At 42.8% G+C, this 25,446-nt stretch overlaps 1 protein-coding gene across 2 annotated transcripts in view; it reads right to left on the bottom strand.

Annotated features, from left to right (window-relative positions):
* RIPOR2 (RHO family interacting cell polarization regulator 2) overlaps positions 1–24,086 on the bottom strand; it is a 215,372-nt gene extending 191,286 nt beyond the window's left edge. For both annotated transcript variants that reach the window (XM_014851602.3, XM_014851604.3), the window contains exon 1: positions 23,666–24,086. In XM_014851602.3, the coding sequence (XP_014707088.1) occupies positions 23,666–23,741 (76 nt within the window). In that variant the 5' untranslated portion in view covers positions 23,742–24,086. The remainder of the gene's footprint in view (positions 1–23,665) is intronic.
* Between the last annotated feature and the right edge of the window lie 1,360 nt (positions 24,087–25,446).

Here is a 25,446-nt window from a genome sequence, read left to right as displayed (position 1 = left end):
TGATGAAATATTACAGCTGCCATATTAAAAATCCAGCTTCAGGGGCTGGCCCCTAAAGTGGTTAAAGTTCCATGCACTCCGCTTCAGCAGCGCTGGGTTTGGAGGCCTGGATCCCAGGTGCGGACCTACTCCACTCGTCAGCCATGCTGTGGAGGCATCCCATATACTAAGTAGAGGAATATAGGCACCAATGTTAGCTCAGGGCTAATCTTCCTCAAGCAAAGTAAAAAAAGAAGAGGAGGATTGGCAACAGATGTCAGCTCGGGGTGAATCTTCCTCACATAAACACCCCAAAATCCAGCTTTTGAAGAATTTTTATTACCATGGGACATTTATGATATACATTAATTGAGAGAAGCAGATTACCAAAGTCTTATATATAATATGATCCCATTATACATAAATATGTATATAAGCAAAAGACTAGGAAGACATATTTCAAAATGTTAATAATAGTTATATCTAGATGGTGGGATAGTAGGTTATTTTTTATGTCTCTTTTGTACTTTATTTTACAAATTACCTCTGATAATATGTATTGCAATAGATCTTATTAAAAAGCAGCTAATACTGAAATTTGTCTGTAATGTTGATTTGTTATTCTTTGAATAATAAACCAAAGTAAAGGTCTCCTATGTGTTAGTGGAAATTGTGCAAGAAAGAAACAACATTTTTTCCTCAACCAAAAGATCATCTCACTTAAAGAATGAAAATAAACTGTGCTGGATTTGAAATGAAACATACAGGAGGCTTCTTGAGATATGTGATATTTTCCCTCCCAGGATCTGCTCATTGCAATTAATTATGCTTCTCCAAAAGTAAACTTCCCCTGCGCTATCCAATAAGGCGATCTGATATTTCAGCTTGGTTCTTACCGTGAATGAGAGCGTCAACATAGATTAAGATGGATGTGTCTGCCATTTGTAATGAGATTCCACAGGGCATCTCCTCCCACCAGTTCCTTTCTGATACTGACAATTTCCAAATTTTTGACATCCTAATGTCTAGCTGTCGCTTCCAAAAGTCTGACAACGTCTGGCCCAAACCATTTATTAAGCCCCTTAAATTCTGCTTTCCCTCCTTATTACCAAAGTAATAAGGATTCAATGTCAAAAAATTAGATAACCCCATTGAGCTAAAAGAAAATAAAATTCATAAATAATTCTGTCAAAATACTTTTAACATGTTGGCACAAATACTACTTCCTGGATCTATATGACTATCCAATAAGCTCTTTGGGGATAAGACTCATATATAGTTTATTCATTGTTTCTTTTGCACACAGGACAGTGCTCACTTCGCAGGTGTTTACTGATGATAGAAGAGAGGCAAAGAGGAAGAAGAAGGGAGGGAAAAAGAGGGCGACTACATGGAAAAAGGCATGGATGGAGGAGTGAGCTCTGAGTGTTAAAGCGGTGCCACCTGATAAGAGGGATCATGTGAGGGAATTATGAGAGAAAGGTTGTGGTAAATGTGGCAAGACTGTGGAGGGTCCCAACATTTAGCTGAAGAGTTTGTCTATAGCATAAGTTGGTAAGGGACCAGATAGAAATCTATACCATTACTATGTGAAATAGCCCTAAACTCCTTATTCTTTGAATTAAACAATTGGTTTATAATGAAAGTTGGTGGCAAGGGGACCTAAATAGTAGACATTTTAAAAAAATGTTCTGTAACTATATAGAAATAAACTCATAAATTTGATGAGATTAGATCAATTTCTTTTTCTTTTTTATGTATAATTTACATGGAGTAAAACTCACCCTTTTTAGGTACTGTTAGTACTTTTTAGTGTACTGTTCTATGAGTTTTGATAAATGCATACTAGAGTGTAACCCCCATCACAATCATGATGTAGAAGAGTTCTCTTACACACAAAAAAGTTCCCTCAGATCTCTTTGTAGTCAACCTCTCTATCCAGCCCTTGGCAAGCAATGACCTATTTTCTGTCCTTACGGTTTTGCCTTTCCCAGAATGTCATGTAAGTTGAATCATATAGTATGCAGCCTTTCGAGTCTGACTTCTTTCACTTAGCGTAATGCATTTGAGAATAATCCATGTGGTTGCATGTATCAGGAGTTCATGCCTTTTCATTTCTGAGTAGCACCTCATTGCATAGATGCACCACCATTTGTTTAGTCATCCACAATTGAAGGCAATATATTTCTTTTTTATATAACACATATAACTAATAGTGTACCTTTGATCAGCCAAAACAAGATTTCTAAGGTTTAGAGATCTATTTACTAATTGTCAAAGACAGTTGGAGACAGGAAAAAGAGAAAATCCAAGTACAGTATAAATTAATTTTAGAAATGTGAATGTCACTATCCAGTAGATTCACTTTCAGAGCAGTCCGAGAAAGAGAATGGTTGAAATTTTCCACTTCTGAGTCCTGGAGTAGCCTGGCCCCACACTGACAACTGAGCCTCAGAGAGAGAGGACAGCCCTCGCCTTTGCTCCCCCCAGAGGATCCTATAGAGCTGCCTCCCCCGCTGCGTGACCCCACAGAGCCAAAGCAGCGCTGGACTTAGCTAAGGCTAATGCTGTTTATAGATCCTGCCACTGCTTTGCCTTCATTATCTCTTTCTGTTTATATTGTAATCCATTGATATTTTTCCAACCCCAATGTCCTTTGGGGACCTGGAAGGCTATTTTTTTTTTGCTTTAGTCACTAATTTGAAAAATGAAGTTGCCATCTTTTCAGGCCTACAACATTCTTGGAGGCCAAATTCGTGATTCTGGATTGATATCATTAGGTGAGTAATTAGACGTGTGTGATCATGCTCAGTTAGCCTCCAACTAGTCACAGAAAATGGAGGAAAGAAGAGCCAAGAATGAAAGAAAAGGAGGGGGAAAGGAGCAGGAGGAGAGAGAGGGAGGATACAGGTGCCACGCAGAGGGGTCTCTCTATCTGTGTAGCTGTAATGGGAAGCCCTCTCTGCCTCATGTGCTCTCCCGTCCACAAGTCCTGGTGTTTATGAGGTGGTAGGAGTTCTAACAATTTGATCTAAGATACAGTCAAAGGGGAAAAAAGGAAATTTAAAAGCTTCTACTTATTCATTTCTCCAGAGTTCTTCTAGATAAAGAAATTCAAATAAGTGCCAGCGGGGTTTAAATTTTCTGCTACTTGAAGATAATACGTTGGATTTCTACAGAAACTACCTATTGGACAACAGTGCTCTGGAAGGCCAGAACTGAGGGGACACTGGGTATCATGACAATGACACTTTTTTAGGGTTAGGAATGTAAAGCAATGGGGGCTTTAAAAAATGGTAAGAAAGTTTATCCTGTTTGATGTGGACTAAGGCTGCCCTAACCCTCAACTCAGGGCAGCAGCAGGAGCTCTGACTGCCCATGGGTCCTGTCCCCATGCTATTCCACACTATTCTCTAAATAAAAGAGCACTACTGCCAGACCTTGAGAGTCCAAGAAATCTTTCTTTCAACGACTCGGCTCACCGACCCAGCATCATTTCTGGTGGCCCGTACAGGGAACTTGCTTCATCGGCTTGTGAGCTCGAGTTCTGGTAAGTGCCCTTTTCTTCCTTGTGCCTTCCTCTTTTTCGAGGATGGATCTAAATTCACTTCTCCATCGGGAACTTTCTTGGATGGCTATATGAATCCACGTTTGCTGCCCATGGCTACTCTATGGGGCAAATCGTGGCATTCAGCTTGAAGAGAATCAGTACTTTAAGCCTCAGGGTGATGTAGAATAAATTAATCCATTCCTTCCTGACTCTATCTCTAATATATAAATTTTACATGGGCACAGGCCAGCCACTTAAGTCATTAGGACGGTTGCCAATCTCCAAAACTCCCGTGGAAGGTTTCTTTTCCTAAGGCTGGATTGGTATCCCTCCCTCTGGCACCTGACCACGCTCTGAACTGAGGGAAAGTCCCAATCGGGACTCCAGTTCAAAGGAAATACCAAACCCTAACCTTTGGTTGAGTATGGGAGCCCCTTCTTGGGAGAATGACTCCAGGCTGCAATTGGGTAGAATGTCCCCCAGACTGGTGGAAAATTCCTCACTGTTTTTCTCTATCCTTTTATCCTGAAGACCATTCACCAGGCACCTATTACTGCCAGGCATAATAGGGAAGATGTTCAAGGGATGCCCCCATCATCCCTTGCTACAGGAACCCCATTGGGGGGATTTTCAAGGTAATGGCTCCTTTCCTCTCTGGGACCATTCACCAGGCACCTGTTACTGCCAGGCATAACAAGGAAGGTATACAAGGGATGCAATGCCGGGGGACACCCCCATCACCCCTTGCTATAGGAACCTCACAGTAGGAACGACGGGTAGGACGCTGCCCTAGGTTCAGGGGGGATTTTCAAGGTAATGGACCTGTTTCTTTCATCTTTCTTAGAGTTACAATGGCCATTTTCATCTCCTTTTGAGCTTTGCAACCGGGAAACAAAGAAATCTTTCAAGAGTCAAACCTCCACCCCTGGGAGCCCCAACTTTGGGTTTCCAGGTCTGATCACCCCAGCAACCCCAAGTGGAGTGCCCTCCCTTGACGGTTGACTCATTGAGTATTTTAGTCACCTACTGAGTTGGCTATTAGGGTAGGAGACCTGTGATTTATTTTGTGAACTGTCGTGCTAGGGTAGTGTGCCCCAGCATGGAAACTGTTGTGTGACTCTTATCTTGATAACCCTCTGGAAGAGGCCATGAGGGTGAGGTCTGATCTCTTCTTTTCCTTTCTTTGTCTGTTTCATTCATCATCTCCTCTGTTGTCACCAAGTCAAGGTTAAGCTCAGGCTGGACCTGATCAGAACCTGGACCTTCTGTAAAATCAAAAAACTTGAAAACCTTTTGCCAGGGACTTAACTCTCAACCCTGGCACTGGGAGCCCTGGCCTCCAGCCAGTTCCAGGCCTTTGCTTCCTGCTTCCCTGGCTCCCTTTGTGCTGGTTTAGGGACAAAGTGTCCCGGTTCAGCAGGACTTGATTAAATCTTGTAACTAGGTTGACACCCGGAATCAGGCTCTGCACCCTTCTCCAGTTCACTGTCAGTCGGACACCGGCTTTACCACCATGGGGAACACCATAAGCATCCCCGGAGACTCGCCACTCAGGTGCATTCTAACTAATTAGAAACACTTTCAATTGGATGGATTATGCTCCAGAAACTCCAGCTGGGAGAAAACTTGAGGGGTTTGTCTGTGCCTTTATGATGCAGCTGGACAGGTAGATCAACCTAGAATGTCAGTCAAGTTACAGTCCAGTTTCTGGGAAATCAAGAGCAACTGTCCTTAGGAAATCCTTGCAAGACTGGAAATACAGCTCTAGAGGCAGTTCAGATTCTGCCCAGTTCCTTTATCTCAAAAAGGATTATCATCTCCCCTCTCCAGGAACTACTACCTAGCCCATCACTAATTCCTAAGGCTGAAGGAAAAAAAAAAAAAAGGAAGGGAAAGGAGAAACAGCCATAAGCGTCCCCTTGCCAAAAAATCTAGCATCTTGAGTGTCTTCTCCACAAATATTGGAAAAAAAACAATAGCTGTGCAGTCTCTGTGTCTATATATATGTTATATGTGTGATATTTTTACCTCCGGATGGTATGGCCAAAATTAAGAGCTCGGTTTAACTGGCTTAACATAAGTGCTTACATAAATTCTAAATGTAGTAGAAATTAACCCAGTGTCTTTCAAGTTAACGTGATGTGAATTAACCTTTGGTAAATGAAAGCTTGTTTAAGTTTGTTGGTTTGATTGAAAATAGTCTTGTTGTCAGAGTTGTTGGTATTTGCATATGATGCAGGCATGCAGCCTGGGTTTCCTAGTCAAATAAGTTCATTTTGTCTGTTAGAAATTCGTCAGCAAAATAATAGCTTTAAATGATGACCAGTTTTGTCTAATGTCTCATGAGGTTCGTAGGTAATCTGAACATAATTGTTGGAAACAATTTAAATAGTTAAAAGTGGATACGATAACTGTTTTATGGTCTGTATACTTGGGGGAAAAAAAAACAGCTTCCAAATGCTTTTTGATAACAACCTTGAGTTTTGCCAAGTTAAGTTAAATGATAAAAATCTGAGTATCTGGGTTATTTTTGGATTGGATAGAACACAAACATTATTTCTAAACATATCTAAGTTATCTACTTTGGCTTCTTATTGCAGAGAGGCTAAAAGTCTCTGGGTCTGTTACTGTAAAGCAGCATGTTTCTAGAAATTATGAAGTGTTTAGAATGCTGATATAAAAGACAATTCGTAATTGCTTACTTTTTTAGTGTTTACTAAGGTCTGTTAAGGGTTAAAAGTTCTAATTAACATATATAATTAAAGCTACTGGAAATTAATAAGGAAAACAGCTCTGTATTCAAGGAAAATTAAAATGTATGTTTTCAGTAAAGAGGGTATAAAGAACGGAAGTATTTTTGTTTGATGGGTTAAGAAAGATAAATTTGTCCTAAAGTACTAGAAAGGAAAAAAGAAAGACTTTGGGACAAATTCTGAAGGCAAAAAGAAAGTTGTAGAAGGTTTGTGAAGGAGAAATTCTGAAAGGAGTTTTATGCCTGGTCAAGTAAACTAACATTAAAGTAAATCCAATTAAGTAAATGAGTTTTAATGTTAAAAATAAGCTGGTGCAGAAATTAAAATTTGGTTTTCTCTCAAAGGATAATTTTCTTGAACTTTTGGCCTGCTCTAACTCTAGCTAAAAGACACACAATCTGTGTTTTGTTAAAACAATTTCCTATAATCAGAAAGAAAGAGGTCTCTTCTAAAATTTTTTGACTGTGTTGTTTGCTCATGACTGTTTCTGTTGTCACTTTCAATGGATACCTGAGCATTGTCTGACAGTGAGCATTGTTTCTTATTTGAACAAGCATTTTAAAAACTTTTGATATTTTTGACAAGCTTCTCCCTCAAAAATATTCAAATTCTGAATGAAGGCTTTCTTTTGACCTGGTAGAAGGAAGAAAAATTTCTCTGAGGATTTTCAGAGGGCCCCTGAGACTTCTCAAAGAAATTTGCTCTCTCTTCCTATAAGGAGGAAAATACTAGACTAATTAGGCTTGTTTGGTCTATTAAACTACATGGGATGCATTGTCAAATAAGCGATGATAAACTTTCTTAGGTGGTATTATGTGGGTGAATGTTATTAATATAGGTGTCTTAAAATTATATAACATTCCTAAAATCTGATCTGTCCTGGTTATCAGTCATAATTCTAGTTATTATCTAGAAGTGTTGTATGTCACAGAAGTAGCCAAGTTTCTTTGTCAATTGCCCTTTTTAGTTTTTTTGTCCATTTACAGATAGTTGCTGTTTTACTCTGATGCTTTTTGCTTTTGCAAATATGTTTCGTCCTCAGAGAAATTCCTGGAAAGGATTCTGACACAATTCTAAGCTACAGGTTTCTGATAAACTTTCAGATTGTAAAACTGAACTGGGTAAGAAATTATAGAATTCTAACAGAGAAACTGAGCTCATAGATCTGCTAACAGAAGATCAAGCTCAAGAATTAATTATATAGGACTGTGTGAACTGGTGAGGATGATTATAATTTTTTTATGACTTCTATTTGAAATATTGTTGAGTTTTGATTTGTTTTGTTTTCTCATATTTAAGGAAATCTTTTTCTCTTTTCTCTTATGCTAACTATGATTTACAGCAATTTAGTGAAATATACCTTTATGAGCAAAACTGAAACATTTATCTTTTTCTCCCTACCTGATCCCTCCAGAATTTGGAAACTCTTTGTGAGTATGGTTATTTCATGGCAATACAGTTATTTGCATAAGTTCACTAAGAATTTTGTCTCCTTATAATAGGACACATTGATTATATTACCAAGGCTTTGACTGGAATGTCATATTTGAGAGAAACATACAGGCTTGGATATGACAAGACAGCTTTTCAGGAACAAAGATTGGACTTTCTGGAAATAAAGCCACTTGGAAATATGGGCCTGGTACCTTGTTTACAGAGATTCTGGCAATCTTACCCGGTGAGTAAGGAAGCTTGCTTATCTGGCAGGTGCAAGGAACCTCAGAATATTTTGGGGGACCTCGAGAAGAGAGAAATCCACCCAAATCTGTAGGTACTGCAGGCAAAATATGACGGCAAGTCCTTGGCTTGGCTTTTCTGGCCTCGAGAGGCCTTCACAATTCAATTTGAGCTTCCTCATAAAAAAATTCCAGCAAAGCAGATTTAAAAGAGCCTGTATAATCAATTACTATTCTTGCTGCACTTATGTAAATAATTGGACCAAGTTGTATTGAAACTACACTTTATTTGCAAACCAGTTAATCTTAATTTGGCTATCTTTTGTAAAAATGATGGTGATTTTAGAGAAAATTATGTTTCAGTAGAAGCTATAGTAGGCATTCATGGATATTAGATTCTAGCTCTTTTCTTCCACAAGATTCATCTATTACTAATCATAATGTCTCCTTGTGGCCATCCGTCTCCAATACCTGGGAGTTCCCTGGCCACAATCAAACCTTTTCCTTCAATAATACTGTCCAAATACTAACTAGATTTGCCTTATCACAGGTGGATCATAAACAACAAGTTCCAAAGGTGAAGTCCCCAACTTATCGATACACACGGGATGGACTACATCAAATTTGGGACGAATATATTTGGCTCACTCCTACTAGTGGTCAACTCAGTCAAAAGGCCACTCTATGTTGGGAACAAACCAATCACACCTGTGATACATGGCCTAATAGCACCCGACCTATGGGAAAAATTCCCCGTTATATGTGTTCTCATATCATAGCCTTAAGAAACACTGATTGGTTTGGGACTGACTGGGATAGACGGCCCAGAGTACGTTGGTTAGCCCCTAATGGCACTCAGTGGCTATGTGGCTCCAACTTATGGCCTTGGCTACCACCTGGATGGATTGGACGATGCACCCTAGGCTTCGTCTGGATGCAAGGTAGAACTACATTTACTATATCTCTTCCTGCTAACCTACCCAACCTGCAACAGCGCTGGACCCGTTCTGCCTTCCACTGGTATGACCATCTTTCCTCAATTTCCCTTCCCCAATTAGGAATTGAAAGTGTCATCTTGCACATGGAAGTCCTAAACAAATTTACTGTGAAGGCATTAAATGATAAACAACATAGCCTTTCGCTGCTCGATTTAGCAGTATCCTAAATGCATAAGGCAGTCCTCCAAAACCGAATGGCACTGGATGTCTTGACAGCAGTGCACGGGGGCACCTGTGCCATTATAAAAACTGAATGTTGTGTCTATATTCCTGACTACCATCAAAATATCTCTGGCTTCCTATCTGATATGAGCCACCAAATTAAGTCCATGTCTGACCCTGCCCTATCTCTAACTGACTGGTTGAACTCCTGGTCAGGACCAGGTTTCTGGACTACTATCAAAACCTTATTCATTGGGTTAATCATACTGCTTGTATTTCTTATTATAATTTGTTGTCTATTTCGTTGTTTGTCTTCCGCATGTCAATAAAGTTTCACCTCCTGGACCACCTCTCGTCAAATGTTTCACTCGTCTCCAGAGGATCTGTACACCTTGTCAGCCTTGGACTCCACGGGTGCAGCCTTCCCGTCCGCTGAACCTCCTACCTATACCTATGGCCACATTTAGGGACAGCTCTACGACATTGTACACCTGGAAGTAGTTACAGAAGACTGACCATCATCCATATCCCCAAAAGATTTCGGGCCCAAATGGGTTAAGGGGGGGTTTATGATGTGGATTAAGGCTGCCCCAGTTAGAGAAGCCCAAGGTGACCTGGCCTATATGCCAAACTATATGACCCGGTGGATTTTTATGGTATGAATAAGGGTTGCCCCAGGGAGAGAAGCCCAGGGCATCCTCACCTATATGCCGATCTATATGGCCAGATTCCTATCTAAAGTTATACAACCGCACAATAACCAGACCCCATCTGCACTGAAATCATTTAATGACTTTTTACATCATCTTTTCTTTTTCCAGTAAAAATAAGTCACGTACCCATGCCTTATAAAATTAGCCCTAACCCTCAACTCGGGGCAGCAGCAGCAGCTCTGACTGCCTATGGGTCCTGTCCCCATGCAGCCCCAGCAGCTCTTCACTGCCCATGGGTCCTGTCCCCATGCAGCAGGAGCTCTGACTGCCCATGGGTCCTGTCCCCATGCTATTCCACACTATTCTCTAAATAAAAGAGCACTACTGCCAGATCTTGAGAGTCCAAGAAATCTTTCTTTCGACTCCTCGGCTCACCGACCCCACATCACTGTCCACCCTTGCGAACCCCCCAGCAATAGTTGTGCCTTAAAAGAAGGGAAAACGCAAAAGATTTTTTGAATTTAAACTGCATTTCTGAGGACAGAAAATTTTTTAAGAACTCTTTTCAGAATATAATTAAAATAAAAATTGGTTGCCAGAATTGAGAAGACCATACAAATTTAACTAAAGAAAATACACACATGGTTTTCAAAAGATATTTTCTGCGATGTGGTGAATACAAATATCCAACACGGCGATGGAGATTGCTTTTGGACTTCAAGGAGCAACCATTCACTTAGTCCCTCTAGTGAGTAATGGTTCAAGAGTAAGAAGTTGAATTTTCTAGAGGTCAAAAATCAGAGCCGTAGGACACTGAATACTAGGTTTCAACGGAAGAACTGTGATGCATTGACGAGCTTCCTTATGATTCTAAGTGATGTTTTGTTTGTGCTTTAAGACATGGTACTTTGAAACCAAATTGTAAGTGTATTCAGGAACAAGAGAAACTGAAGAAATTGCATGGGATTCAAAGTTAAAGAGGTTGTTGGTTTTTCTGAGTCACAGGTGAGTCATTTTTGAAAGCTCTGGGTTCGGAAAGACAGTCTTATAATTGAGTTCTACTTACAGGTAAAACTAAAGGGGAACAAAAACCACTAAATGCCACAAAAAAGGTCTTTTATTTCTTGGTGCTGACTAATCAGGGCTATTGTGTGCAGAGAGAGGGAAATTGCTTCCATTTGTTGTATTGGATGTTAGTGGGCTTTTATTAGGTCTTTAAATAGGTATGCATTTTGTCACACGTATAAAGGAGAGCCAAGTCTCATTGTCTGAGGTTTCACTCATTCAGATTTATGATAATTAACATAAAGATAAGCTGGAGCAGTACCTTTCCTTAGCAGATAAAAAATAAAGGTGTGAAGGGCAGATTGACAAGATTAACCTTCTAAAACACTTTGGAAGGTCAGTATGTAAACAATGGAGACATTACTTATAAATTCTTGTTTCTCTTTGAAAACAAGAAGCCGGAGAATTTCTAGAAGGCAATACTTTCATCACTCTATTTTGAGTTGCTGTACATTTTTATTTTCTTTTTCTGCACATTTTTAAAAGTGAAAAAAATGAACGTATACTTTTTAAGAAATCATTTGTATGAATCTAGACTATGAATTCTCCTGAGATTTCTTTGAATTGGTGACTGTTCACGGTGTAACAAAGATTATATTGGTCTTAAATACAAGACCATGACAATTTTAAAGAGACTAAACAGGAAAATCGTGAGAACTGGGGCAGGAATTCCCTCCAAAAGGACACTGGCAGGAGATAAGAGGCTAAAGGCTGGGAGGAAAGAAATAACAAGAGTGTTGTCCAGAGGAGGCTGAGGGCAAACGGAGGCAAGTCTGTCCCCACCCCTCAGCCCCTAAGCCATTCCGTGGCTGCTGAGCTGTGGGTCAGGGTCTGTTTGCTGACATCTGGGGTTCCATGAGTCCTGACGCAGCAAGGCCAAAAGGAACCACTCAGGCAAATGGCACTTTTTGGATCTGCAATTCACTTATAAGAAATTGTTCAATTTTTCAAATATTAAAACAAAAAAGAAAGAGTAAGCGCATTAAGAACTTCCTGATAAATTATATTTTTAAAATAATAAGTTTTAAAGGTAGAATCTAATCTGCTCGACTAAAAACAGAGATATCTGTATGGTTCTGCCTAGTTTTTTTTTTTTTTTTAAGATTTTATTTTTTCCTTTTTTCTCCCCAAAGCCCCCCAGTACCTAGTTGTATATTCTTTGTTGTTGTTCCTTCTAGTCATGGCACGTGGGACGCTGCCCCAGCGTGGCCCGATGAGCGGCGCCATGTCCGCGCCCAGGACTGGAACCAATGAAACACTGGGCCGCCTGCAGCGGAGCGCACGAATTTAACCACTCGGCCACGGGGCCAGCCCCTGTTTCTGCCTAGTTGACAAAATATTTTCACAAGCATTATCTTACATAAGGCTCCTTGACTGTTGCGAGAAGGAGATTCCATTGGCCCAGTTTTGTGGATGAGCCTAGAGAATTTAGATGAAGTACACAAGATCACAGAATTGATCAGTGGCGGAGCCTGCTGGGTTCGGAAGGGAGGAGCTCGATGGTCAAGTACAAACTCATCCCCAAGGTCAGAAGGGACAGTCTGTGAACACCACCTCTTCAGGAGAGTCAGCGTCCCAGCTTTAAATATTGACGTGCTGTGCATGGTTTCTGTTTCTCTATGCTCCTTGGCAGAAGGGAAAGTAGTCATTGTCCCAGCTGTGCCAGTAAACGGGTCACCAGCCTGGCGGTGGCCAAGTTACAAATGGTGAACTAGGAGCTGGGCCCCTTTTGGCTTTGGAGGGAGCATGGGAATGGCCTTGAACTGAGTCTGCGCGGGAGGAAAGCGGCGCCCTAGGTGTGGGTCGCCACATCCTGGTGCGATCTGAGCTTTTGCCCTGCCGTATTCTGTACCTTAATTCAGCCTCTACGGCCATGGGAGGGAAACACAGTGGTCAGAAGCCACCACCAGGATGGGAAACCAACTGAACAAGTGGGAAGAGGCAAGTTCTATGGATCAGGGGATCATCGAACTAGGCTGGAACCCTAGATGCAGCAGGAGGTGGAGCCACGTGGCTTGCTCTTGGTTCTGGAGGAGAGAGGAGGAACTGTCTGCCCCAAGTTGGCTGGTTGCCCAAGATAAGCACCACCTCTGAGCCCAAGGGTGCCGAGTGCTCAGGTTTCTTTCTGAGTGGGCCTTGCCACCCTTGTTTAGCATAGAAAAGAATTCAGGGACTCAGACTAGATATTCCACAAAGATTTTGACATTTGGTTAGTGTTTTCCTCGCGTGTATTTCTCAGATACGTGAACATTTAGCATAGCGTGGAAAGACACTGTTCCCAGTAGACACCAAATATCTCTTTTACTGCTGTCAGACATTGCCTGCCCTGGAGTCCACCTTTAGGAGACTCCCAGAGCTGTGTGCATTTCAACTGGGCCCTGGCCTTAAGATCTGGGGAAGCATGGTAAAATGGATTTTCTGAATAGACAACTCAGGAGCCTGGGAAAACTTCTAGATTGGGAGTCAGTTGATTTGAGATGGAGTCCTGATGATTCCAGTTCTAGCAGTGAAAACTGCTCTGGACTTGTAGAGAAGTGACCTTGAATCTTGGCTCTGTTCTGCCACTTAGCTGGTGTGACCTTTAGCAAATCCTTTAACTTCTCTGAGCTTCAAAGTCTCCGCCTGCAGAATGGATACAATGACCATCCTCATAGGTTGGACTGAGGATGAAGTGAAAACCCACCTGATGAAGCAGCTGGCACAGTGCCCAGCACAAGTTTTGTCCCCAATAAATGATAGATGTTTCCTCTTAGTCCTTTCTCTCTGAGTCTCAGTTTCCACACAAGTAAAAAGAGGATAATAATATAGATCCTTTAATTTCACAGCATAGTTGTGAATCTCCAGTGAGACAACATGTGTAAAGTCACCTGTACCCATAACAATGTTAGATTTGAATCATTTTTATCAAGTTGACACATTAGGACCCGTCATCTGGGTCACGCCAGTGTCAGGAAGCTATGGAGACGAGTGGGTTTGATTTGATGTGGGAAGAGGTAAGGCAGGGCCCCGAGAATTGGGCATGTCTAGGACTCAGAGAGACACCATTTATGAATACAACTGGAGGTGGCAGAGTACTGGAAGAAGTTACTCTCAAAGAAGTGATAAAAGAAGGTACGCCCAAGAAACCGAGAAGAAACTTCTGGCCTGGGCCAAGAAGAATGTTTGTGTATCGACCGTGCCAAGAGGGTAAAGAGGTCTGACTGATGTCTAACAGATGACCAGGGGCAAGACCAAGAAATGTGTCCCATGGCCTTGGCCAGGCCCCTCAGGACCCCCCACATCACCGTCTCAGATGATACAGAAATGGAGACCACGTTAGGAGTGAGGGGGAAGAAAAAAACAGGCAATCTCACCTGAAGATTATGTTTCTCATCTTAAAAACCAAATAACTTCATTTTAACTATGGAGGAAACAGAGGGAAATTGATTTTTTGTCCTTTGGGGGAATTATAACAATGTCTGGGCTACTCATTTAAAAGCTGAATCAAAAGCATAAAGCTAAACTACACAATTTCCTTAAGAAACGAAAACATTCTTTCACTCATTTCCTTCGTGTGAAGGACGTTACTGTTTTCAATAGAAAACACAGAATTTTAACTCGAGTTAGGGAAGGAAAATGGAGAGGGAGAACCGGGCAGCCAGAAACCTCTTCAACCCCAGCTGCACTCCTGGGTCCTCTGTGACTGTGTCAGCTTGTCAGGGCCAGCACAGCCTCTACTAGAGAACAGCTCTTCCCTCTCTCCCGTCCTGGTTCTTCTGCAACCCCTCCTCTTGGCTCTTCTGCATCAGCCTGGCTCTAGGTCTCACACTGAGGAAAGCAATCCTGTCTTGTGTACGGGTTCTGCAATCATAGACGGTGTCAAAGAAAAAAATGTAGGGTTGACAATGGGTCTGATACATTCTGAACCACAATCATTTACTGCTGATTGAATGAAGCATCCCTGAGCAGTTGCCACTGATGTTTCCAGGGTACAGATGAGGCGTAGTGGGGCTTCAGAAAGGTTCATGGTCCCTGATTTGCCTAGAGCTTCTCCTGAGAGGGGAACAGAGCCATGAAGACCACTGAGACCTCGGGGGTTGTCCACTCTGATGATTGCTATTTACCCCTGCTTTTTGGTGATTAGAGCTCTTACCACCTGCAAATCATTATATCTTATAAAAATACATCTAATAATGGATCTAATAATGGGATGTTCCTCTGCAATGAAGAGGAACACACATGCATGCAACGACATGGATAAGCCTCAAATGTATTATGATAAGTGAAAGAAGTCAGACTCAAAAGGCTACAGACTATATGATTCCATTTATAAGATACTCTGGAAAAGGCAAGGCTATAAGAACAGAAAACAGATCATTGGTTGACAAGGCTGGGGCAAGGGGTTGACTACAAAGGAGCAAGCAGCAATGTTTGGGGTGGTGGAACTTCTGTGTCTTGATTGTTGTGTTAGTTACACGGCCATGGGCCTTTGTCAAGACTCATGTGACTACATTAAAAAGTAAAAGTACTCACTATAAAAAAGTACTCTATGTAAATTATAGCTCAATAAACTTCACTAAAAAATTTTATTTTAAAGAACCATTAACAAAGATTGAATGACATATATGTTCAAGTGTTTAGAGTGAAGTGTATGAATGTCTATAACTTGCTTTGAAAGCATTATCTGGCAGCATGGGGTTTGCAGGTTCAGATCCTGGGCACGGACCTACACACCACTCTTCAAGCCATGCTGTGGTGGCATCCCACCTATAAAATAGAGGAAGACTGGCACAGATGTTAGCTCAGGGACAGTCTTCCTCAAGCAAAAAAGAGGAAGAGTGGCAACAGATGTTAGCTCAGAGCCAATCTTCCTCACCAAAAAAAAAAGCATTAAAAAATAAGATTTATTGATGGATTGATAGAAGCATGTCTATATGGATGGATATGAGATAAAGCAATTATAGTGAAATATGAGGAGTGGAATCTAGGTGGTAGCTATGTGGATGGTCTCTCTATAATTCTTTCAACTTCTCCTGTATGTGAAAATCATTACTAATGAAATCTTGGAAAACATTTAAAAAATACATCTAACACATTTCCTTCATCATCTATACCACTCAGAGGGGAGCTTGCAGGCCTACAATATTGCTTTCCTATTCTCTGACAGGCTCAGAAGAGCATCCTTTCTCTCCCTTCAAAACCATCCTGACAGAAGTAAAGCTTCCTCTTGGTCCAGAGGAGGAAAATCTCTTAAGGTTCTTTGCAGGCTCATCTACATGTATTTACTGTCCTGCCTTTAGCACAGTATTAGCAAGCAAATCTCTTATGGCTTTTTGTCACTTGCTTGGAAATTGAAGGATTGGATTAATTTGACTCTATTCATAACAAATCCTCAGGGAACAAAGCTTTGGGCAGCAGCAATTCGAAGAGTTAGCAAATATCTGGGACTCTGTTTTTCTTTATCTTGCTTGGTTCTTCTTTCTGCAGGATCAAGGCTTAGATACCTCTTTCCATTCCTTTCTATGACAGAGATAACTGCCGAGCCACCCATTGCTAAGCACAAGAACATCTCTGGTGCCTTGGAAACCAGGCACCTATGGGGACCAGCCTGCCTTAGGGTAGGGAATGGTCTTGTTTCCAAATCACCCTTCATTTTGGTGGGGGATGAAAAGATTTACCCTTCAAGGAGTGTGTGTGAGATAGTTTTCTGAAAATAGATACACAAACCCTCTTCTGAACACCCTGAACTTTTAAACACTCCACATTACCATCTGGGGACAGAGGGGCTGGCGCGGCATGCCTGAGAGTCAGAGACATCCAGGCTACAGGAATAATTAAGTGGACGTTTCAGTCCCCATCCAATACAATTCATTTTTACAATTATAATTTTTTTTGTATATTTAAGTGAATCAGATTAGATACATTTAAACTGCTCAGACTCTGCAAGCCTTCATTTGGATTTGACTGTATGGATCCCATCTAAATATATTTATGGTTATGGAAAGGTATTCAAGTTATGTTGTTAAGTGAAACAAGCAAGTTTCAGAGCAGATCTTATGAAAATAACATATTCAGTATATTTGAGAAAAAGGAATGGGAGCACGATGCTATATAGCGGAGGGACTCAGAATTTTAGATGGCTTTCCTTCTCTCTGTTATATGTATCTGTATTGTTTGATTTTTACCCAGCAAGGACATAACAGCTTGGTATCAGACCAAAACAAAACAAAGACATTTATTTTTTAGCACTACTGCCCAAGCTCCCCGTCTTCACAATTGGGGTGTGTGTGTGTGCACATATTCTTATGCTGCTAAACAATTTCTTGGATCTTGATATTTCATGGGAAAAACTGGTGCTCACATAGCGGGTTGTATTTAGGGCTAACATATTTCAAGATGGTTTCCGTGCCCTAAGACTCTTCTTCCCCCCAAATTAATACACAAGCTTAATGCTACTGAGGAAATTTGTTATTTTGATAATTTTCTGCTTCCAATCAGAGACCAAATTGTTATTCCAGTGATTAACTTTTGGGTTTTTTAGATCCATCTACAACCTACCAACCTGAGAATACAAGGCTTCGGCACCCATCAGCAGGCTCGGAGTTCTCTAATCCCTCTGCTGTTTTCATGCTTTTTAATTTGGGTTAGTCGTATTTGTATTTGCTTCTTCTTCTCCTTCCCTTTTCCCTCCACGCCCTCTCTTTTGTCTGTCTTTGGCTGGAGACAGCTAAAATATCTGTCCAGATCAATGTACATACAAAGAGAGCACTTTCTCAACCAGCAGAACCCCCTTGAATTATTCAGAGTATCTCCCTGTCTCGGGTTTCCCATCCTTTTTTTCCTTGACAGGACAAGCTGGAATGGGGCATGGGGCAGTGGCCCTCCCAGACGCAATCACTCAGGCAAGGAGGAGGAGGGTGAGGCCTCGACAGAAGCAATTACTCTTCTGGGTGACGAGAAAATAGGTCACGCCATGTTTGTAGGTATATAGGTAATTCTTACGCCAGAATGAATACTAACTTCCCTAAAACAAAATACAGTGGCAAGCTCTGTAATTGGAAGAACTGCTGGTAAACAAGGTGTGGAACTGGGGAGAAACGCAGGCCCTGGGGGGCTGGCCTGCCTGCTGTCTGCACGGAAGCTGTTAATGGGCAACTTTTAGCAGGTGGCTAGACTGGAGCCTAGGAAAATATGTGACCCGTGGATTACAGAGAATGTTCTAAAAGGCTTTTTTTGTTTTTTTATACTTGGGGTGACCTCCTTGCTTACCTGCTCCCAAATCTTTAAGCTTACAACTTTAAAAGGAACAGAAACCCAGAGAGGAATTCGCCCGGTATAAGATGGAACAGAGAAACCCAGCCTGAGGCAGCGACTGCAACACAAGGAATGTGACATTTGGGAGCAATTCTGATGACGTCGGGACAACAGCAAGATACCAAGGCAGTGAGATGGGAAAGGCAGCTACAGGACTTCTGTTCTGGTCTGGGCCATTATGGGTGTCTGTATCCATGTTTAAAAGCTCAATCTGCAGCCATATGGCTTCTCCAAGCCAGTGCAAAATCCCAGAGGGGAGGAGCCCTAGGGAGAAACACGAGTCGTCCGGGCCCAACAACGCGGCTGCGGACCCTTGCCAGATAACAGTGAGCCAGAGCAGAAAGCCGATAGTAAGCCGGGCTGCTCTGTAAGCTGATGCTGGGTCCCTCGGCAAGCAGGGCCATCTGCAGAGTGGCTGGCCCTGCGCAGATGGAGGCTGCTGGGAAAGGCTCCCTGCACAGGTCCCTCTGGCTCCCTGGGGCCTGCCCAGCACCGGCCCTTGGCCTCAGCTTCATCTGGAGACACAAAGGTTTCTAGAAGAGACTCCAAGACCTTTCTATGAACCAGGGTGCCCTCCAAAGTCACATGGGGTAAGGAATAACTGGCTGTCTTCTTACCTCCTTGTGTAGAACTGTCAGTCCAGGACAGCCTCAGACGGGAGAGCCCCCGTTCGAAATCACACCCACACTCTCAACCACGGTCCAGGGACTGGTCTGTGGAACTCAGACAGCTGCCTACAGGTCCCCTTCTCGCCCCGTCACAGTTAAGAGTCCCACCACCGTGAGTCAGGAGAACGGCCAAAGCAGCAGCGGAAGACAACAAGGTCACATTAACACTGGGAAGGAAGTCACCATTAGTTATCTTTGAGACAGCAGCATTCCCTAATCTCAAACAAGTATCGGAGAGAACTTGCTTCCATTCCTTTGAGGGTGTCATCCTGAGGCCTTCTCCATCACAGCTCAACCTAGACAAGGAGTTCAACCTTTTAAGGAGGTGAAGCGAGAAGTTCTACTTGGGCTATGTCATCTGGATGCATTTACTTATACTGAAAACAGCCTGGGGGTCCATGGCGAGGGGGACACTCACCCCAGCTTCCCAGAAGAACAGGAGCTCCCTGCCCCTCCATGGGCCACAGTGGGTTTTCCCTGGCATGGCTGGGCTGCCTCCTGCCTGGTATGGTACAAGCCAGCGGCTATGGGGTGGGGTGGGCTGATGTTAGAGGCTGCTGAAGAGGGGGCTCCCTTCTCCACCATGGCATTTCCCCCCTAGCCCAAAAATGTGATGGTGGTCATGGTAGCCCCTTTATATTTTCCCAAATGTCACCATATCACTTCTGGTGTCTCAGATCCCAGTAGTTACCACTGCCACACGCCAGGAACTGTGCTAGGTGCTTGACATATTTTGTGTCTTTTAATCTCTCCAATAACACTGTGAAGTTGGTATCATCATAATAACCATTTTACGGTTAAGGAAGCAGACATTCAGGGAGCCAGAGTGAAATTGCCCACAGGCCAATAGCTAGGAAGTTGTAGAAGTAGGATTTGAAGGCAAATCTCCCTGCTATCAAAGCTTAAACACTTTCCAGGCCTTTCCTTTAACCTCCCTAAACTGTGGCCGACCAGAGGAAAAAAGGGTCAAGGGAGCCTTCTTATTTTTGCCCCCTGTTCCCCTGCCCCAGCACTGCCATGCCCCACCTTGACACCACTGTCATCATTCAGGAAGTCCAGGTGCCCTCTGAGCTATTGTCTGTCTATACCCCTCTTTACATAAGGAGGTCTTAGGGAAGCAGCTTGATATAGTTTCCAGGGTATCAGATGAGCCCCTCCTCAAAATCTCTGCCCATTATCACATATTTGGGTCTTTCTCTGATGCCCTCTTTTAAAATGCGGATGTCCCTAAGAAGGGTAACACATTACAGCTCTCATACCTTGGTTCCATCATTTTCCACCCCACACTACTATAGACTGTAAATAATGTAAATATCTCATTACAGACTCTGAGAGTAAAACAAAGAAGTGAGGGGGACCATGGGAAGACGGACTTTGGGAGTCATTTCTTTAATATAATTTGATTGAGTTCAAACCTTTAGTGCGGATGGTAGGTGCGACGCATTTTGCTAAGGGTTATAGGCATACAAAGCACATTCAGAATTGATTTCTACTTGGAGAGATCTGAATATGGACTCTGTATTAAGTAATACTGGGGATTGTTGTTAACTTAATTAGGCAGTTATCTAGAAAAAGGTCCTTACGTTTTAGAGATGCTCTTACTAAAATATTTAGGGTTTAGATGTCATAACATCTGCAATTTATTTTAAAATACTTCAGCAGGAAAGTAGATGAAGCAAATAGGGCAAAATGTTAATAATTGTTAAATTTAGGTGATGGGCATATGGCATTTACTATACTATTTTCTCTACTTTTCTGTATGTTTGAACATTTTCATAATAAAAAGTAGAAAAGAAAAACAAAGCTTTCTAGTAGCTCAAAGTCCAGGTTTTGTTGCAAGGATGACAATTGGGCCCTGTGGTAAGTAGCATTCTAAGGTGGCCCCATGAATCCTGCCCCGTGGTGTACATGCTGTGTATAAGTTCCTCATCTAGAGTGCCAGCGAGACTTGAGAATATGATGAGATTTTACTTCCATGATTAGGTTATGTTATATGGTGAAGATTAAGGATTTTGCAGATGTAATTAAGGTCCCTGATCAGTTGATTTGCAACTAATCAAAAGGAAGATTATCCTAGGTGGGCCAGACCTGATCAGGTGAGCCCTTTAAAGGAGAGATTACAAGCAGCAACAGACACTCTCCAGTTGGGCTTGAAGAAGTAATACTGCCATGTTGTAGAGAGGGCCAAGTGGCAGGGAACGATAGCTAGCCTTTAGTGGCTGAGAGCTTCAGTCCTACAACCACAAGTAACTGAATTCTGCCAACAACCATTAAACTTGGAAGAAGACCTTGAGTCTCAGAGGAGATCATAGTTCTGACTGACATCTCAACTGCAGCATTGAGAGACTCTGAGCAGCAGACCCAGCTAAATTCATGCCCAGTCTCCTGATCCATGGAAACTGTGAAATAATAAATGCATGTTGTTTTAAGGCAATAAGCTTATGGTAATCTGTTATGAAGCAATAGAAAACATACAGGTTTCAACTGTTGAGGCAATTCTAATTGATCAGAAATAGTGGCCCTATAGTGAAAGGATTCTAAGACTGGACCTCTTTGGGAGAGAAAGATATAGAGAGAGATGTGGTTGATTGGCAATGTCTGCATGGGCATGGAATCAGAGAGTGGTGACATGCGGACCTCCTATTGCCATTCAGGTGCCTTTGTATATTTGAGGAAAAAAGGGTTATGACTTATTTTTCTCAACGACACAATAACCCCAAGGGGCAACAATGCTTGAGTCTCTGAGTCAGAGGGGATGCTGACCTGTGAGAAAGGCCTCAGAGAAACAGGACAGAAAAAGTTATCAAAGACAGATTTTAGCAATTGCAAAACAATGTCTAGGGCTAGCCTTGCAGGCCGGTGTTTGCAGTGAGAAGTTCTCCATTGCTCCTTCCCTCTTCGGTGTCTTCACTCTTTCTCCCTTTCCACTGCCTCTAATTCTCTGCCTTCAAGCATGCACAGGTGTTCCATGAGTTGGAAAAACCAATCCAAAACAACGTTACTTGATCCAGCTGGTATTTCTAACTTACGCTGACTAATAACAGCGGGCTCTGGACCATCCAGGAGAAATGTCAGAATCCCCTCCTTCCTCGAAGACTTAGGCCAAAGAGGCCAGGACCAGCCTGCTGAATGTCAAGCCCAGATTAAACACTTATAAACACGTCATCGTTTCATATTAAAACCATGCAGAAATCGCATCACAGTACCCAGATGTGAGTCTCATAATTTCAGTAAAATCGCTATAATGAAGCAAAACTTCCCCCTAAGTCCTTGTTTTCAGAGGGTAGGCCGACCCCCCAGCAGAATGCAACCATGCAGATCATTCTCCATCCTGTCTCAGGGACACATCCCAGAACACAGGTGTGGTCCTAAATCTGTGGCACGAGCACTGTTTTCCTATAGACACAGAATGAGCTGTCACTGAAAACTGGAATCTGAACCCAAGGTAGGTTCAACTGAAAGAAGCTGAGGAATAAGAAGGTAAAGGCTTTGAGAAAATTACTAACGGCTTCTGCAATTATATTAAAGAAAGATTATGCCGAGTGCTATTCCTTGTATGTGGGGTGCCATTTGGAATCCGACCAGCCCAGGTTGGCCTCCCAAGCTAGTAGACCATGCCTCTGTTTGTTATTTATCTTCCTAAGCCACTCATTCATCTTACTTTAACTGTCTTCACCAGGGGCTTTTAACACATAAGAAAGACTCGCCAACATTTAACTAGGCTTAAACAACACCATGTAATGGGCCTCTAATGAGAACAACACCCAGCACTTAAGCCAGGGCTTAGTGGTCCACAGTTGTCACATTTCGCATCAGAACACACTATTGATTATTATAGTATTTAAAATTTAAAGAATTAACTGCCAATGTTTAAACTTGAGAGTCTTCATTTAGAATTTAGCAGTTTTTTGCTTTTCTCGAAAAGTTGGGAAATCTGGCAACCTGTCAGATCCCTGTTCCTCACGAAAATCTGATGACATTGAATGGTGTCCTCCCATGGTGGGACAAGCACGTTCCCATTTACCACAGTCTCTACCATTCCCTATTGCCTCCTCAGACTGAGGCCAAATGTCAGTTGTAATTTATCATCATGGTTTCACCGTTGTCTTTCTCATGACAAAGAAGAAAGTGAGCTGTGCCTTGCTGCTGTGAAAACAGCCCTTTCACTCGTTGACCTCAGAAGCCTCGCCCCTCTAACTGAATTTGCTGACATGTGAGTTAAATAAACCTTTCCAGCAACAGACACACACCAATATGTTACTTATTGGTAGGTAATAGTCGTGGCATATACTTGGAATGCTTTTTCTTTCTCAGATTACTTCAGCACTAAAATCTCTCTTTTGGTTAGAGTTCCCGTCAACTCAAGGGGAAACTTAGAATGAGTTTGATAATTTAAGAAACACATGATTGAGTCCTTTAAAGGAAATATGACTCACTGATTCTTGAGTTGCACCTAGTCTAGCTACACCGCGACACCTGTTTGATGCAAACAGTGCATTTGTCCCCGCTCTAATAAACGAAGGTTCCAATTCACACAATCCTTGACTGCTGTAAATATTTCTTTGTATTTTCCATTGAGACGGAGAAATAAAGAAATGAGGCCATCTCTTGCTTGCTACTTGAAACAAAGGTATTTAGTTACTGCTAATTAGGATAGAGCTGTAGGAAGGAAATAGGGAGAAAGAGGGAGGAGTGGATGAAAATTAAGAAACGTCCCTCGGAGGAGGGTGCCCAGGGCAGCGAAGGAGGGGTCGAAGGGGAGAAGCTAGGAGCGGATTTGCATGAGGGGCAGAAATGAGCTTGTAGGGGAAGGTGTGGAGAAGGAAGGCAGCAAGGAGAGGAGCGGGCTACACCCATGGGACACTCACGGTTGAGCTGCCGCCTCCGGATCCTGTCCCTCCATGGCCTGTTTCTGATCCAGTGTAATCTTGAAGGTAACACCATGGTCCCAAAGCGAGCGGTCTAAAACCTTCTCATGGCAGAGGAACAAAGAGTGTCGCAGCGATGCCGGAAGTCAAGCCCAGATGTATAAAAATTTTTTACAAAAACCCTCTTCCCTTTTTTTGTATCCGAGGCTTCCGTTGACCTCTTTTATCTTGTAACTTGACTTTTCTTTCCTTTTCTTCTCTTAACTCCCGACTGGCCCGAAGGCAGTGACGTCCTGGGCTGCCCAGGAACCTCTCCCAGCCTCCTGGGCCATGTTTTATGCATGAAGATGATGGGGCGGTAATTTATTCCAGTGGAGCCGATAACCGGGCTCCTGTGTCTGCCCCACGTCAGAGGAGCCGTACAATGGCTGGGGGAGGGCAGGTGGCTCTGTTGGCACAGAAGAACGGCCTGAAATGGGAATTACTCTCTGCAGGCAGGACTGAAGATCAGAGCTTGGCTGCCAGAACATGGGGCGGGGCTGCTGGAGCCCAAATCGGGGAAAGAGCCCTCTCATTTTAGGGCACATGATTTATTGACTACTGGGTCCCTAGCACCCAGGACAGTGCCTGGCACAGGGTAGGCGAACAATATATATTTGTTGAGTGAATGAATGCTTCGGTGATAACCAATATAAAGACTTCATGGCACCCATGAGTCCTTTACAGCAGTTAACCTGCTCAATTCACTGTCTTCAAATATGCTTATTTGAACCTCTTCACTCATCCCATTTTCCACACTTTTCTCTCTACTAAAGACCACACTCCCTCCTCACCCCCCGGTTTATGCTTTTTCTGTGAAGCTTTCCTGAACCCACATTGACGGGGCCGGCCCCCACACAACTGTGCCTCTCACAGTCCTCTGGCCCATGCCTGGATGGCCCTGATGGGTTAGAGCTTTGGTTTGTTGCTCGTTTGTTTTCCTGTGTACATCCAGATAGTGATATGCCTCTTGGTGGCAGGAACTGTGTATTCCTCTCCCTAAGCTGCCGCGTCCAGTGGTTTGCCTGGGAAATTGGTGGTATCAAGAAGTGGCTGGGGCAGCTTTAGTCTGTGCCCCCCAGATTCCACCTACCCCTCTTCAAACCGCCCCAAGTAAACATACATTCTAACTAAAACATTGTATTGGCTATAAAGACGCAGCCTCAATACATGACTGCCAGGTGTGGCTCCCCTCCAAACAGACAGCAGTCTTGAAGTCCCCTTAGACATTCTAGAGCTGCCCTTGGGAGGGGAGGCTGTGTCTATCGACTGCTTACTTCATTCCAAGCTCTTCCCTATGCAATATGAGATTGCTCCAGACAGCAGCTATTGATCAAGGCCTTAGGAATACCCTTGCCATGAGTTCGGAGCTGGAAAAAGCAACACTCAAGTTATCAAATTTAGCCCAAGATAATCCATAAGCTTGCTGAAGACAGAAACTCTGTCATCTATCTTTTCTGTCTCGCATGGTGCCACGCGCAGATGGACTAGGGGAAACCTGCTCAGAGATGGGAGTTGGGAGGGTCATAATTGCAACTAACCAGAGGTGTGCTTTTTTTTTTTTTTTTGTTGGTGAGGAAGATTGGCCGGGAGCTAACATCTGTTGCCAATCTCCCTCTTTTTGCTTGAGGAAGATTATCCCTGAGTAACATCTGTGGCAATCTTCTTCCTCCATTTTGTATGTGGGACACCACCACAGCATAGTTTGATGAACAGTGTGTAGGTCTGCGAACCCCAGGCTG

Source organism: Equus asinus, chromosome 8, assembly GCF_041296235.1.
Source record: "Equus asinus isolate D_3611 breed Donkey chromosome 8, EquAss-T2T_v2, whole genome shotgun sequence".
NCBI lineage: Eukaryota > Metazoa > Chordata > Mammalia > Perissodactyla > Equidae > Equus > Equus asinus.
Note: the sequence above shows the minus strand (reverse complement) of the source record. Positions and strands in the feature narration are given on the sequence as shown.